Source organism: Lissotriton vulgaris, chromosome 1_1 (assembly GCF_964263255.1).
Source record: "Lissotriton vulgaris chromosome 1_1, aLisVul1.2, whole genome shotgun sequence".
Taxonomy (NCBI): domain Eukaryota; kingdom Metazoa; phylum Chordata; class Amphibia; order Caudata; family Salamandridae; genus Lissotriton; species Lissotriton vulgaris.
Genome location: NC_141685.1, coordinates 1,562,695,113 through 1,562,709,995, shown reverse-complemented (window position 1 = coordinate 1,562,709,995; position 14,883 = coordinate 1,562,695,113). Strand labels below are relative to the sequence as shown.

The following is a 14,883-nucleotide window of genomic DNA, read 5'->3' as shown; positions in this document are numbered from 1 at the left end:
CAGGCACCCTGTGGTGCCTGGCACGCAGTGCATGGATGTTTGGGGGCACCACATGTGCCCACCTGGCCACTTAGCAGTGGCCAATGGGGGACAGAGCTTTTACTCGGGGTCCCCAAAGTCTTTCTGTCTGTCTTTACATGGCTGTGGGCAGGGTCGGATTGGGATCACAATTTGGCCTGGGCACTGACGGAAAAAGTGGCCCACGTTTAAGGGGCGTGGCTCACATTTAAGGGGCGTGGCTCATATTTAAGGGGTGTGACCCACATTCAAGGGGCGTGCCCATTCGTAATACCAGTCGTGAGCCCCTGCTCCCGACTGGTATTACGGTGCTTCTGTCATTGCATCCAGATATGTAAAACAAGTAACATTACACCTACAAGCAGCCAGCACTATTGGCTTTGTCAATGGTTGTTAGTTGCATATGAAAAATCAAACACCATTTGCACAGACAAGGAATGAAAGTAGGAGGATACTGTTCTTGTGCAGGACACAGGGCCAAGGTGACAATGGCCTACATGCTAAGCAACTAAAAAAAATCAGCAAGGCCCCTTTCTGTCAAAATTATTCGAGCCCTCCAGCGCAGGAGCACCTGAATAGCAGCGAAGCCCCTGCTATTACTAACCTACTTAGCCCTCCCCAGACCTTCAGCTGAGGAGCACATGAACAGAGGTAATGCCCCTGCAATTAGTAAATTAATTAGCCCTCCCCATCCCACCAGGCCTCAGGGCAATGTCCTGGCAGGGAGCACAAAACACAGCTGAAGGGCCATCCACGTTAGCCAGGGGGGGGGCTGAGGTGAAGATGGTGCGAGTTCCAAATATCACCTGGCCCCCACAGCCAGAACCATCCTTCCTCACCTGCTATACCATGAATGTGAAGGGCCCTGGGTGTGAGGTGTTACCAGACTAACACTGGTTCTGGGCTGCGTGGGCCCCAGTGGGCTGAGGTGAAAATGGCTCAAAGGTCTGAGCAAAACCTGGCCCCCAGGGAGGCCGATTCTTGCAAACAATCAGCCCTCCCCACCCCACCCTCAGCGTGATTTCTTGGCAGGGCAGAGGTGAAGGAGAGGTGAAGTAACTCGAAATGGAAGCGTGAGATGTTTTCTTTTGTTTATTCCAAGTACAGCAGAAGAACAACTTGTGCAACCACCATGCAATAGTATCTTCACACACTGGCTCCCAATCAAACCTAAGCTTAACCACCTTAGAAGTATTGCTGAAGCACCTGCTCCTACAAACAAAGAACAGTTATACTAATTTTTGGGTCTTACTGAGTTCTATAGCAAATTTATCCAGAACTATGCTTCTAAAGTATTTCATCTTAGATTGTTGTTAAAGAAAAATGCAAAATTTAACTGGAGTAAAGATCAACAAATTGAGTTTGAGATTCTTAAGAAGGAGATTTGCTCAGCACCGTTTTTGAAACCATTTGTGGTTGGACAGGAATGTGTAGTAGCTGTTGATGCGAGTGGGACTGGTTTGGGGGCAGTTTTGATGCAGAGAAATAATGTGAACATATCATTTCATATGCCTCGAGATCATTGCGAGGTGCTGAATGCAGTTATTCCACTATAGAGCGAGAACTTTTGGCATGTACTTGGGCTGCACAGTATTTCAGACAATTCTTGTGGGAAACGAAATTTTGTTTAAGGACGGACCATAAACCGTTGATTAACATGTTAGATGCAGGTGGTGGAAGAACTTTGACTGCACGTTTGGCTAGATTGGCTGCTAAGCTACAAGAATTTCAATGTAGTGTTGAGTATATTCCTGGCCGTATGAATGTCCACGCTGACTGTATGTCTCGGTTACCTCTACCCATTGATGCGGATTCTAATGATTCTGGGGAAGAGTGTGTTGACGTTGCATATACTTTTCAAGATGTCAATGGAATTGGTTTTTCTGGAGTTATTTCAGAGGATGATTGGAGAAAAGCTATGGGTGAGGATAATGTTTTGTGTAGAGTGCTTGAATTTTTACGTGTTGGATGGCCAGAAGAGAGGAAGTTGAATGGTGAGTTGAGTTCGTTTATTAAGGTGAAGGACGAACTTATGTCTTCACAAGATATTGTTACCAGAGGTGACAAAATTGTTCCTCCATTTGGTGTTAGAGAAAAATTAATAACCATTGCTCATGAGGGACACTTAGGTATGTCTTGTACTAAGAGGCGTTTAAGAGAATACTATTGGCGGCCAAGCATTGACAGTGTTGTAGACAAATGGGTTAGAGACTGTATTCCTTGTTCCAAGAGTGATAAATCTGTCAAACCTTTGTCTACTTCCACATCTCCTATTGAGTTTGTTGATGGACCTTGGAAGAAACTGGGGATTGATATCATTGGCCCTTTGTGTTTGCCTTCTTCTAAGGAAGTTTTTGCTTTGATTTTAATAGACTATTTTTCTAAATGGCCAGAGGTTAAAGTTGTAGAGAAAATTACTTCTTCGCAAGTAATAGAATTTCTTGATAATGTTTTTTCCCGTGAGGGTTTACCTTCAGAGTTGGTTTCGGATAATGGTACCCAATTTACAAGTAAGGAGATGGAACTGTTTTTAAAGACTTACGGTATTGTGCACAAAAGGGTCTCTAATTATAACCCACAGGCGAATGGTCAGGTTGAGCGCTTCAACCGAGTTATCAAAGAATCTATTCAACTGGCTGTGAAAAGTAATATTGATTGGCGGAAAGCTTTGCGAGCTACTTTGCTTACTTATCGCACTTCCCCGAGTGCTGTTACTGGTTATTCTCCTTTTGAAATGTTGAGAGGCCGGAAACCCTGGGGTGAAACTTCTGCCTTGGTGGTTGAAAGGAAGGTATTCACAGGATGATGGTGTGGATTTTGCTCCAGCGAGAGAACGTGTACGAAACTATCAAGGAAAAATGAATAAGTATAAATTTGTGCATCAAGGGCAGGATCAGAGAGTTCAAATTGGTGATTTGGTGAGAGTGAAATTTGGAGGGACTTATAATAGGAAAGGGTCTAAATGGTCTGATCCTATTGAGGTGATTGAAGTTTTTTCTAAAGCTGTGAGGGTTAAAGATGGTAAAGTTTGGAATTTCAGACGTGTTTTTCTTCAAGAATAGGTCTCTTGTTGGTAAAACTCAATTGCCTGCTGTGCATTCTAAAGAAATAATTCATGAGGATTCTCAGAATTTCTTTGACAGTTTCTATTTTCCTGAACCTACTTCAGATGGTGGTCAAGTTCCTGGTTCTGTTTCAGGTGGCCGAATTGAGAACAGTTCTGAGCAAATTCCTTCTCCTGTTGTGGGACAGAATAGCATGATTGGGGAAATGGGAGTTGCTGATAGTACCTCTAAAGATGCATACCAATTCATGTGTGAACCTAGAAGGAGTTGTCGTACTAGGAATGCTCCGTTAAAATTGAAAGATTTTGTGAAATATTGATGAATTTTATGTTTTTTTGTTTTTAATGGGGGGAGGTGTGTTGTATTCATTGGGTTTCCTTTTCACTTGTTTATCTTGGGCTTGCATTCTATGTTCTTGTTGGGGATTCTATGGATGGGCGGTTGGGAGCCAGTGTGTGAAGATACTGTTGCATGGTGGTTGTACAAGCTGTTCTTCAAGCACAGTACATTAATCAGCCGCCGGTGCAATCACAACACAATGTATGAATCAGCCGCGGCTGCAATCAGAAGCACAATAACGGCCGCTGGTGCTTTCCCGCACAAAAATAGATTTTTTAAAAAAAACATAACTTGAAGCCAAGTGAACGCTGTCTTCTTCTTCTGTAGTCTTAGAATTATCCCATCCTCGTCGCCAAAATTTCATGAAGTAACTCGAAATGGAAGCGTGAGATGTTTTCTTTAGTTTATTCCAAGGACAGCAGAAGAACAGCTTGTACAACCACCATGCAACAGTATCTTCACACACTGGCTCCCAACCGCCCATCCATAGAATCCCCAACAAGAAGGATCTCACCCCTGATTTTGCACTTAAATTATTCTTACAGTGCAAATCGGGCTCCCCCTTGGACCCGGCTCCCCCTAAAATCATGAGTGAACTCGCGACCCTACTGTTAGAGCCCCTCACTTCCATCTGGAACGCCTCTTTACAACTAGGCCAATTCCCCTCTGCCTGGAAGGAAGCACTGTTGGTGCCTATCCTAAAGAAATCTGACGCTGACCCTACACAATTCAGTAATTATCGGCCCATTTCCCTCCTTCCGAAACCCGCGAAGGTTTTGGAGAAGGCCGTCCAATTACAACTGGCAGAATACTTAGTCGAACTCTCTTCTTCATGACTCCCAGTCCGGTTTCCGTGCTGGTTTCAGTACGGAGACCGCCTTACTAGAGGTATCGGAGACTGTGCGAGAGTGTGTGGACAAGGGCGAGGAGGCCATGTTGGTCCTCCTCGACCTATCCGCCGCTTTCGATACGGTGTCCCACAAAATTCTCCTAGACCGACTGGAGCTTATAGGACTGGGCGGCGCCGCTCTGGCGTGGATCAGGTCCTTTCTTCAAGGACGATTCCAGAGGGTTCTGCTCAGACCGTTTAAATCGGGATGTAAACCTCTTGTACGTGGAGTACCACAGGGCTCAGCGTTGAGTCCTCTGTTTTTTAATGTCTATCTGGCCCCGTTGGCGAAGGTGGTGGAGGCATGTGGGGTCAGAGTGGTCTCTTATGCTGATGATACACAGCTGATATTTTCTTTTAGAGACCACTCTGACTCCAGCCTTTCCAGTTTCCACCACTGTCTTGGTGAAATCTGCTCTTGGATGTCCTCGAACCACCTTCGACTTAACACAGACAAGACTGAGGTCTTGTTTTTTAATCAAAAAATGATCATCCCACCTTCATTATGGTGGCCTACGGTACTCAACCCTCCCCCTACCCCGGTTCACTCTGCCCGCTATCTGGGGTTTATATTTGATGATACCCTCTCTTGTGGCCCTCAAATTAATAAGGTTACTGCGGCCTGCCATGGTAAATTAAAAATGATGAGAAAGATCTTTCCATTTCTGCCTAAGGAGGCACGCAGAACAGTAACTCAGGCATTAATCACCTCCCATCTGGATTATGCCAACAGCTTGTATGCTGGGGCCCCTCTATATCAAATTGAACGCCTACAGGTAATTCAAAATGCTGCTGCAAGACTGATTGGCAATATTCCTTACAGACACCCCATTTCAGCGTTCCGCAAAGAACTCCATTGGCTTCCCATAGCCAACCGCATAAAATTCAAAACACTCACTCTTGCTTTTCGAGCCCTGAACGGAGCTGGCCCGGATTATTTAAAAAAGAGATTGAGATTGTCCCACTCAATCAGAGACCTCCGCTCTAACAACCTTCGTCTCATGCAGGTGCCAAGATTCCGTCTTACAAGAACTGGTGGTCGAGCCTTTGCTGTTCTTGCTGCCAAACATTGGAACAGCCTCCCGATCGATATCAGATTTGCCCCATCCGAAGCTCTGTTTCGCCGTCGCCTGAAAACCTGGCTGTTCACATCTATCTAGATTGCTCTTTCCTTTTCTGCTGACAGACCTAGCGCCGGGACACCCCCACTGGGGGTAGCCGCGCGCTTTACAAAATTCGTAAATAAATAAATAAATAAGAACATAGAACATAGAACATAGAATGCAAGCCCAAGATAAACAAGTGAAAAGGAAACCCAATGAATACAACAAGAGGCCACAGCTGATGATTGCTGTAGGGCCCCACATCAAGGCTGCTTTCATTTCTCTGTCTCTGTGCCCTCTGTGCGCAGGTTTTTTTCTCCCCTGTCCCAGTCCACTCTCTGTGGACTGGGACAGGGGACAAAAAAACGGCCCACAGAGGGCACTGAGACACCGGCCCTTCGGCCGATGCCCGAATGCCCGCATTGCCAATTCGCCCCTGGCTGTGGGACATTGAAATCCCTACAGCGCTGGCCTCCATTGTAGGGATTACAGTCCTACCACCATCCAGACGGGCTCCTTGAGCCTGTCAGAGGCGACAGTCTTTCTCCCAGACCAATGCGCTCAAACCGCTGGTTTCATAATCCAGCGGTCGGACCGATGCCCTGGATGTCGGGCTGGCAGTCCGCCCTACATCATGATGAGGGCCCTATATATTCTTCATCACAATTAGCATATAGCAACAAATCAGTCCTCTACAGGATTGTATATACAGTAAATGGTCGAGTTCGGGACAGTGCAGAGCGACTCTGCTTAATCGCCTGAAGACGTAGACGGTTCTGGTGTGTCTTCTTGTATTGTTCATTACACTTTATATGGTAGTGCGCTGATGTTCTAACCAGCTCAGCTGCTCTGTTCTCACGCCCGGAGACGCTGACAACTCTGGCGTGTCTTCCAGTACCCTGTATTCCACAGCAGTTGCATCACAACATCTTCCTTCATATGCTCCTCATTCTTGACCCTCTCCTGGTTCATGCTCACCACTGTCCCAGACTCTTGATAAAGATCTAAATCCACCAGCCACTTGCCCTAGTTCCCACTACTAAACGCGCCTTAGATCACATGACCCTTACCACTTCGGTTATTGCCCTGTAGCAGGCCTTGGCGATATCTTCACCATGGTGTGATTTGTCCCATTGTACTTCCTTGGGACATGAGATACTCTCTGATTTCGTGACGACCCTAGGTTTTATCTCTTTAACAGCATCCTCTCAGGCATTGTATTGTGATGTCCTGATGGTCAACTTTGGCGCATTCACCCTTTACTGTATATACAATCCCTGTAGAGGGCTGATTTGTTGTTATATGCTCATTGTAACTTCACATATAGCTGTCTGAGTTTCTCTATAAGATTTTTGTTTTCGGTCTCCGTTGACTCCACCCACTGCTTGCTTGATTTGTTAACAAAAATGTGGTTTTACTTACTTTTATAGACATTGTGTCATGCTGAAACTTATTGAATGTGTGACTGTTGAATGTAGGCACCCTTGTTCCTTTAGAATATTTGTACCCCTTGTACCTGTATATCCTCTGGATTCCCTAGTTTTGTAGAATATTTTAATATAGAGCATTTAGAACAATGCATATCATGCAAAAATATTGAAATCTGAGATCATGGAAACTAAAACACAATAGATTAAGAAAAGATTAATGTGTGAAAGTTTAAAAATGAAGGATGCTTTTGAACACCGTCCTTATTAGCTGAGGCGAATTCATGGAAAAGTGTGCCCCGAAGGAGTTTGGGATGCGGGGGGGGTGGGGGGGGGAGGGAATCAATGTTAAATTTCCTTTTCATGGAAGATTAGTGCTCCTACAACTTGATGCCATGACAAGTAACTGAAGGTGGGATCCTGGAGTGATGTTTTTAATATAGTTTTAATTACGAAAAAGTTATTTGTAGTAGAGGCCACAATGATTCTTTCTAGTGAAAGTGGAAATGGGGAGATTGAATGGGCACTGCTTAGAACCGCATTGTTTGGTATGTAGGAAATGCTATAATGCAGACCACTTTGTACTGTAAGACAGTCTGTTCTTGTGTGGATTGTGTTTGACAATAGATATTGATCCAGTTTTCGTCCAGTAACTGTCAAAGCACTAGTGAAATGCTAAAACGCCGTCTTTTCTCTACTCGAGTTCTGATGGAAAAGAACTGCTATGAAAATCTTCTCCTGCCTTCTTTAGGTCGGACGGCGACATCAACAAATCAAAATGGAGTCACATCCGGACAAGGCACCTCCGGAAGCAAGGGTTCACACCTGGGCACCCCACAAAAGGCAGATACCGAAGGGCCTGTGGCAGTCACAATTCCTCCTTTCACTACTAACGAAACTGGAAAACTGCTCACACTCAGTACTCAACCAAAGGAACATTTTTGGGGTACACATTTTTAACATTTCAAATGTGATATCAACACAATATTTTATTTGAGCTGTTTTACTTTTTCACAGTGTTTGATGATGAAGTTTTTTTTATAACATTCCTAATGAGTATGGTCCTCTGTTTCTACATGTCAGGTGTTGTATTTGATGTTCACAGTTGATAGAGAGAAAAATGACCTTGCCAATGAGAAATCTACATTTATGGAAGGGCTGTACTGCTTTGGACGGGGCCTCAGTGCGAAGTGTACTGCCCAGAGGGTGTGCCGTGAAGCTACAAAAATGTTTTAATAATGGTTACAAATTCCTGGCAACAGTCTACAATTTATTTTAATAGAACCATAGGATATATCAATTTGCCCTGTGCTGTACCCCCTAAAATCCTTTTCTCACAGCAGACCTTACAATGGACTCCCATTCTAATTCCTATTGTACCTCTTCAGAAGGTTACTCCTGGTGGTGGTATTTTGTGGACTTGCCAACAGAGAGGCAATTTGAGTGGTGGCGCCGTAGGAATCAAAACTACTTCTCTTCCCTCTCCAGGCCCCACCTGTCCAGTCCACCAGCGCGAGGATCCAGCAATAGGTGTTGCACTTCCAGCTGCTTCCGAGAGTGCTGGGTATGATATAGAATCCTGTTGCTGGGGATTCTGGATTATAGTCCAACTGTCTGTGGCTCTCACTCAATCAGTCAATCAATCATGTGTATTAAAGCGCACTACTCAACCGTGAGGAGGGTCTCAAGGCACTTGGGGGGGGGGTGGGGGTGCGAGCAGCTCCGTAGGTCATTCAAAGAGCCAGGTCTTGAGGTCTTGGTGCAGTGTCGTGCTTCATCGGATGCGGTGGGGGAGTTCGTTCCAGGCCTTGGCCGCACGGTAGGAGAAGGATCTGCCACCTGCTCTGACCCTGTGGATGTGGGGAACTGTGGGTAGGGCGAGGTCGGCAGAGCAGGGGTTTCTCTTGGGGGTGTGGAAGAAGATTAGTTTGTTGAGGCATTGGGGTCCAGTCAGGGCCGGTTCTTGACTGTGCGATCGGTGCCACCGCACTGGGTGCTGACTTGGGGTGGGGGCGTCATTTGTGCAAGTATATTATCTTTTTAAAAACACCTGCTGCTGTGTTCCTGGCCTCCAGCAATTTTCAGGCATCAATTAAAGTGTCAAGATAACTTCAGTGATTATTCGTCTTCCTGGAAAGAGACCAGAGATTTGTCTAGTGGAAGTTTGGACTCATCCTGCGGTAGCAAAGAAGGTTAAAATTCCTGCTGCTCGGAACGTGTACCATGCAAATAACAAAGCGCATATAGAGTAAATAGGTCAGTGGGTACTGCTTCTGTAAGAGCTCCATTTGTTACTTGTCGTTTATATTTTCAAAATCCGAATATAGAACATTGAGCTATTAACTGCCATCAAAGAGCGGCATGCAAACTGCAAGGTATATATTAGAGCTATATGTTTTTTTGCTCAGTCTTTCATTATCCTAATCTTGCCGAAAGGGTTCATTTGGGTAGAAAATTCTTATTATTAAAGAGAACCCCTAACAATGATGTTATGTTTTAAATTCTGAATTTGTGCTTTTCCAGTATAAGTACTTTTAAACCAATGACACGTTACTCCTACACTACACCTTGTAGTCTTGTCTGATGTAACATTTCCTATACACTGATTTACACACATATGATTGTCTCTGTGCAATGTGTGTGTGATGGAAAGTGCTCTGATACCTTACACTGGTATGAGTAGTGCTATAAAACGAAATTAATCTGAGAGACAGTGCTTATGGATTCTTGAGGGGGACTGTTAAAGGGTGCTAGTGAAGGAATCCGTGGCAGAAGTGGTCATTGGGGGCGCCAACAAACATTGTCGTACAGGGCGCCACCAGTGTTAAAGCCGGGCCTGGATCCAGTGTTATGGAGGGCTTTGTAGGCATGTGTGAACAGTTTGAAGGTTATTCTTTCAATGGGGAGCCAGTGGAGGTCGCAGAGGTGTTTGGTGAGGTGGTCATGTCGAGGTTAAGTCTGACTGTGGCATTCTGGACGGTCTGGAGTTTGCAGAGGAGTTTTGTGTTGATTCTGGCATAGAGGGCGTTTCCGTAGTCCACTCTGCTGGTGATGAGTGCATGGGTGATGGTCTTCCTGGTGTCGGGGGGATCCTTTTGAAGGTCTTGCAAAGTATGAGGAGGGTGCTGAAGCAAGTGGAGGACACGGCATTGATCTGGCGGTTCATGGTGAGTGAAGAGTCAAGTATGATGCCAAGGTTGCATGCATGGTCCGTTGGGGTGAGTGGGTTTCAGAGGGCAGGGGGCCACCAGGTCTTCTCCCATGCTAAGGGGTGGAGCCGAGGATGAGTACTTTTGTTTTCTCCGAATTGAGCTTCAGGCAGCTGCTGCTCATCCAGGTTGCGACGTCTTTCATCCCTTCTTGGATCCTATGCCTGTTGATGTTGGGTCCCTTGGTGAGGGAGAGGATGAGCTGGGTGTCGTCGGCTTATGGGACTATGTTGCGTCGATGTTTTCTGATGATGATTGCGAGGGGCGCCATGTAGATGTTGAAGAGCATGGGGCTGAGGGAGCATACTTGGGGTACTCCACATCTGATCTCTGTTGGTTCGGTGAGGAAGGGAGGGAGTCTTATTCTTTGTGTTCTGCCTGAGAGGAAATATCGAATCCAGTCTCATGTTGTTCCCTGGATGCCGGCGTCATGGTTTCTGGTGGCTACTGTGCGGTGGGAGACGGTGTCGAAGGCTGCTGAACATTCCAGGAGGATGAGGGCTGCTGTGTGGCCTTGGTTGAGGAGGGCGCGGAGGTCTTTGGTGGTGGCTCTTACTTTCTAAAATACACACCCCCACATACATACTATCTCCACACACGCTCTACCCCCACACACGCTCTACCCCCACACACACACTCCCTCCACCACAAACAAACTCTCCCACTTCTCCCTCTCTCCTGCTCTCTCTCTTTCCTCCCTCTCTCTCTCTTTCCTCCCTCTTTCCTTCCTCCCTTTCTCTCTCCTCACTCTTTATTTCCAAGCAAGACAGAACTCCTTATTTCCATCTGGGCATGCTACGTGTCAAATTCCTATGCTTGGTAACTTCACCAGATGATTCCAGGCCAATCAGTGACACCGTGTTTTTTGACTATATAGTCCTTTTCCAAATCATTGTTTTCTGGCGTGTTGGTGTGCATTTTTTAAATGAAACCCCAAAACTGTAACAGAGTCCTCCGATAGCTTTACGCTTTGAGCCGATGTTCAGTTCCACTTCTCAAAAATGTGAAGAATAATTGCTTGATGTTTGTGTGACATTTGCATAAATGTCGATGTAAGGAGGTGCCTCAAACCCCGACTAACCTCCCAACTCGCCGCCATAGTCACCATTCCCTCCATGTCCCATTGACGACAGCAAGGTCTGGAAAACAAACCAAACATTGAAAAAGGACTACCGTTCGCTTACACAGGACGGATATAACATCACACAACGGATGAACCAATCGGAAAGTGGGAGTGTACGATAGGAGGCCCAACCAGCAACCCAAGGAGGACGAGAGAAGGAGGGGAAGAAAGAGAAGTTGATGGTCAACACGGAGGACGAAATTGGGGAAGACACCAACATGGAAGACTCCAACGTGGAAAACACCGAATAGAAGAACCTGCCCACAGAGAGTGTTGCCGAAACCGAGGGAACTTCCAGACATGTGGAGCGGCGAGTGATGGTCCACGGGAGACACTGAAAAGAAGATCCTGCCCCCAGAGAGTGTCGCCGAAACAGAGGGAATTCCAGACTTGTAAATCGAGGAGTTGTGGTCCCCCGAGGAGGAGATTGATACTCTTTTTTTTGGTCTCGCCTAGCGTTGCAACGCACATGCTCTGCAAGATCTAATGTGATCAGGAGATTTCAGAAGGGGACTTGAAGCCCCGCCCATCATTTTCATTTGGTCGCATCAGCGTTTATGCTAAACGCTGGCTTCCCATTGAAAAGGATGCTTCTTATTAACCGCCCTGTCTCCCTTTTGGACGGCCGATCCGGACTGGGTCGTTAGCTTCACGGCTGTCGTGAGTGTATTTCTTATCTTATGTAGGCGTGTACTGACGGACCATGTTTCCATCAAGTTTCCAAAATGTTGTTTTCAATCAATATTATCGCGTGTGCCGCCAAAATTGGCAATTGCAGCCCATTGTTTATTTTTACATCGCACTCGTGTTTATTTTCCCATGGCGCTTTCAGTTGCAGCCGTGTTTATTTTGCCATCACGCTTTAACTCAAGGGAAAGCGCGATGCAAAGATAAACAAGCAGCTGCCTTTGCAATGGCGAGAGCTTGTCTTTTAATGAGTTGAATTCCTATATTTTATACCTACTCCACCTTTGATATTCTGCTTTTTTGACAATTACACTCTTCTTCCAACATCTCCTTCATGCGTGCCCTGTTCTATTCCCCATCGCAGACACCCGCCTTCCTCATTTTGTTTTCCTTGCTATTTTCTAATGGCAAAAGCAATCGATGCACCAACTTCTTCTCAAAAGATGCTTCATTTAAGCTCTCACTGAGGCCCATTGCACTAATCTCTCTATTTATCTGCTTGACTGGGCTGCTGGCTTCGGAGTTCAAGGACTTCTGGTGGGGGAAGGAGGAATATCTATTAAAGCTCAGGCGCCCAGCACAGGATGTGCGCGCTTACCGTAGCACATTACAGAGCCAAGCTCATCCTGTTACTTTGAGGGGAAGGTTGTGAGAAGGGAGGGCAAAAGCTAGGCCTTATATCCTAAATTAATTGTGTGCCTGCACAGGCTTTCGAAAATGCTCCTGAATGTTGCAGCTGATCAAGGATCTGTTTTCCTGATTTCTGCAGCAATTTTGTCTGTGGGTTATTACGAGCACTGACCAAGCGAGTAACTGGCATGTAGTAAATTCACACAGTCACACAATAGTCTTTCACACATAGGTAACATATTCACACCTGTATGCAGACTGAACAACACAACTTAAGCATCTATGCACACAATGCACAAAACATCTACAGGTGATATATGCACAGACCAAAGTACACGCTTCAAACCACCAGACATACAAGCACCCATGCACACAGACCGAAAGAAATAGACATCTTTGCACACAGACTAAGAGACCTACATGTGGTTCATCACAAGGTACAAGCGACACACCAGGACCCTAAAGCACTAACCAAAAGATTTGCAGGCAACTTCACACATAGATCATATAACATAAAGGCATAATAAAGACGAAGACTAACTGACATGTAGTCCAATATACGTACGGGAACCACAGCACATACATCAGCAGATATGCAGTTACCCCAACACACAGACCGACAGACCTACACCCATGCATACAGATTAACAGACCTATGGAAGAATATCCATATAGATTAACAGATACACAAATAATGCAACACACAAACTAAAAGTACAAGCGTTTGCAATGCAATAGGTCTCACATGTACGCGAGTTTAAGCTATTGGCATTGTATTTGACAATTCCATTTATTTATATTTTAAAAACAAAAATAAAAGGCCTTGTTATTTGCAATGTCAATAGCTCAAATTCGCGTAAATGTGAGACCTATTGCATTGCAAATGGTTGTTTAATATTCTGTCGCTGGGTTTTGAAGGTTCATTAAAGCCTTTGTTGTGTGGTGGAAAATTCTTTTCTTTTTTGTTATTTTTTTTATTCTAACAGTTAGCCTTTCTAAAGCAGCTCTGCATCTGTTTCAACAGGCATTGTAGTTAATTCAACCCATGCCTTGTTCAATCAATCAGAGTAATTGTAGAGCGCGCTACTTACCAGTTAGGGTCTCAAGGCGCTGAGGGTAGGGGGGGTGCTGCTACTGCTCGAAGAGCCAGGTCTTGAGGAGTCTTCTGAAGGCGAGTAGGTCTTGGGTCTGCCGTATGTGGGTAGGGAGGGTGTTCCAGGTCTTGGTGGCTAGGTTGGAGAAGGATCTGCCGCCGAATGTCCTTCGTTGGATGAGGGGGACAGCGGCGAGGGCGAGGCTGGCGGAGCGGAGCTGGCGGGTGGGGGTGTAGAAGCTGAGTCTGCTGTTAAGGTAGGCTGGTCCGGCGTTGTGGAGTGCTTTGTGTGCGTGGGTGAGGAGCTTGAAGGTGATCCTCTTGTCGATGGGGAGCCAGTGTAGGTCTCTCAGGTGGGGGGGTGATTTGGCTGCGGCAGGTGACGTTGACAATCAGTCGGGCGGAGGCGTTTTGGATGCGTTGTAGTAGTTGTAGGTTTTTTGCTGGGATTCCTGCGTAGAGTGCGTTGCCGTAGTCCAGTCTGCTGCTGACGAGGGCCTGTGTCACCATTCTTCTTGTTTCAGTTGGGATCCACTTGTAGATCCTGCGGAGCATGCGGAGGGTGTTGTAGCAGGAGGAGGAAACGGCGTTGACCTGCTTAGACATGGAGAGGGAGGAGTCGAGGATGAATCCTAGATTGCGTGCATGGTCGGTGGGTGTTGGTGCTGTTCCCAGTGTGGTCAGCCACCAGGAGTCGTCCCAGGCTGAGGGGGTGAGTCCGAGGATGAATACCTCCATCTTGTCCGAGTTCAGCTTCAGACGGTTGCTCCTCATCCAGTCGGCAACGGCCTTCATTCCCTCGTGGAGGTTGGTTTTAGTGGTGTGTGGGTCCTTGGTGAGGGAGAGGATGAGCTGGGTGTCATCGGCATAGGATATGATGTTGAGGTCGTGATGGTGGGCCACTTGTGCGAGGAGGGCCATGTAGATGTTGAACAGCGTCGGGCTGAGGGATGAGCCCTGGGGGACACCACAGATGATGTCGGTGGCTTCCGTTCGGAAGGGGGGGGGGAGACTGACACCCTGGGTTCTGCCGGAGATGAAGGACGTGGTCCAGTCAAGGGCCTTCTCTTGGATTCCGGCATCTAGGAGGCATGTCTTTAGAGTGCGATGGCAGACCGTGTCAAAGGCGGCCAACAGGTCCAGGAGGATGAGGGCTGATGTTTCACAATTGTCTAGTTGGCGCCTGATGTCGTCTGTGGCGGCGATGAGGGCTGTCTCAGTGCTGTGGTTTCGTCTGAATCCGGACTGGGACGGGCCAAGATGTTGTTGTCTTCCAGGTGACGGGCCAATTGCCTGTTGA

The 14,883-nt window shown here is 46.4% G+C and overlaps 1 protein-coding gene across 3 annotated transcripts in view; it reads left to right on the top strand.

The window, feature by feature from the left end:
• The window catches only part of LOC147750815 (uncharacterized), a 702,597-nt gene that overhangs the window by 444,172 nt on the left and 243,542 nt on the right, over positions 1 to 14,883 (top strand). For all 3 annotated transcript variants that reach the window (XM_086937011.1, XM_086937002.1, XM_086937022.1), the window contains one exon: positions 7,593 to 7,787. In XM_086937011.1, coding sequence (XP_086793137.1) covers positions 7,593 to 7,787 — 195 coding nt within the window. The remainder of the gene's footprint in view (positions 1 to 7,592; positions 7,788 to 14,883) is intronic.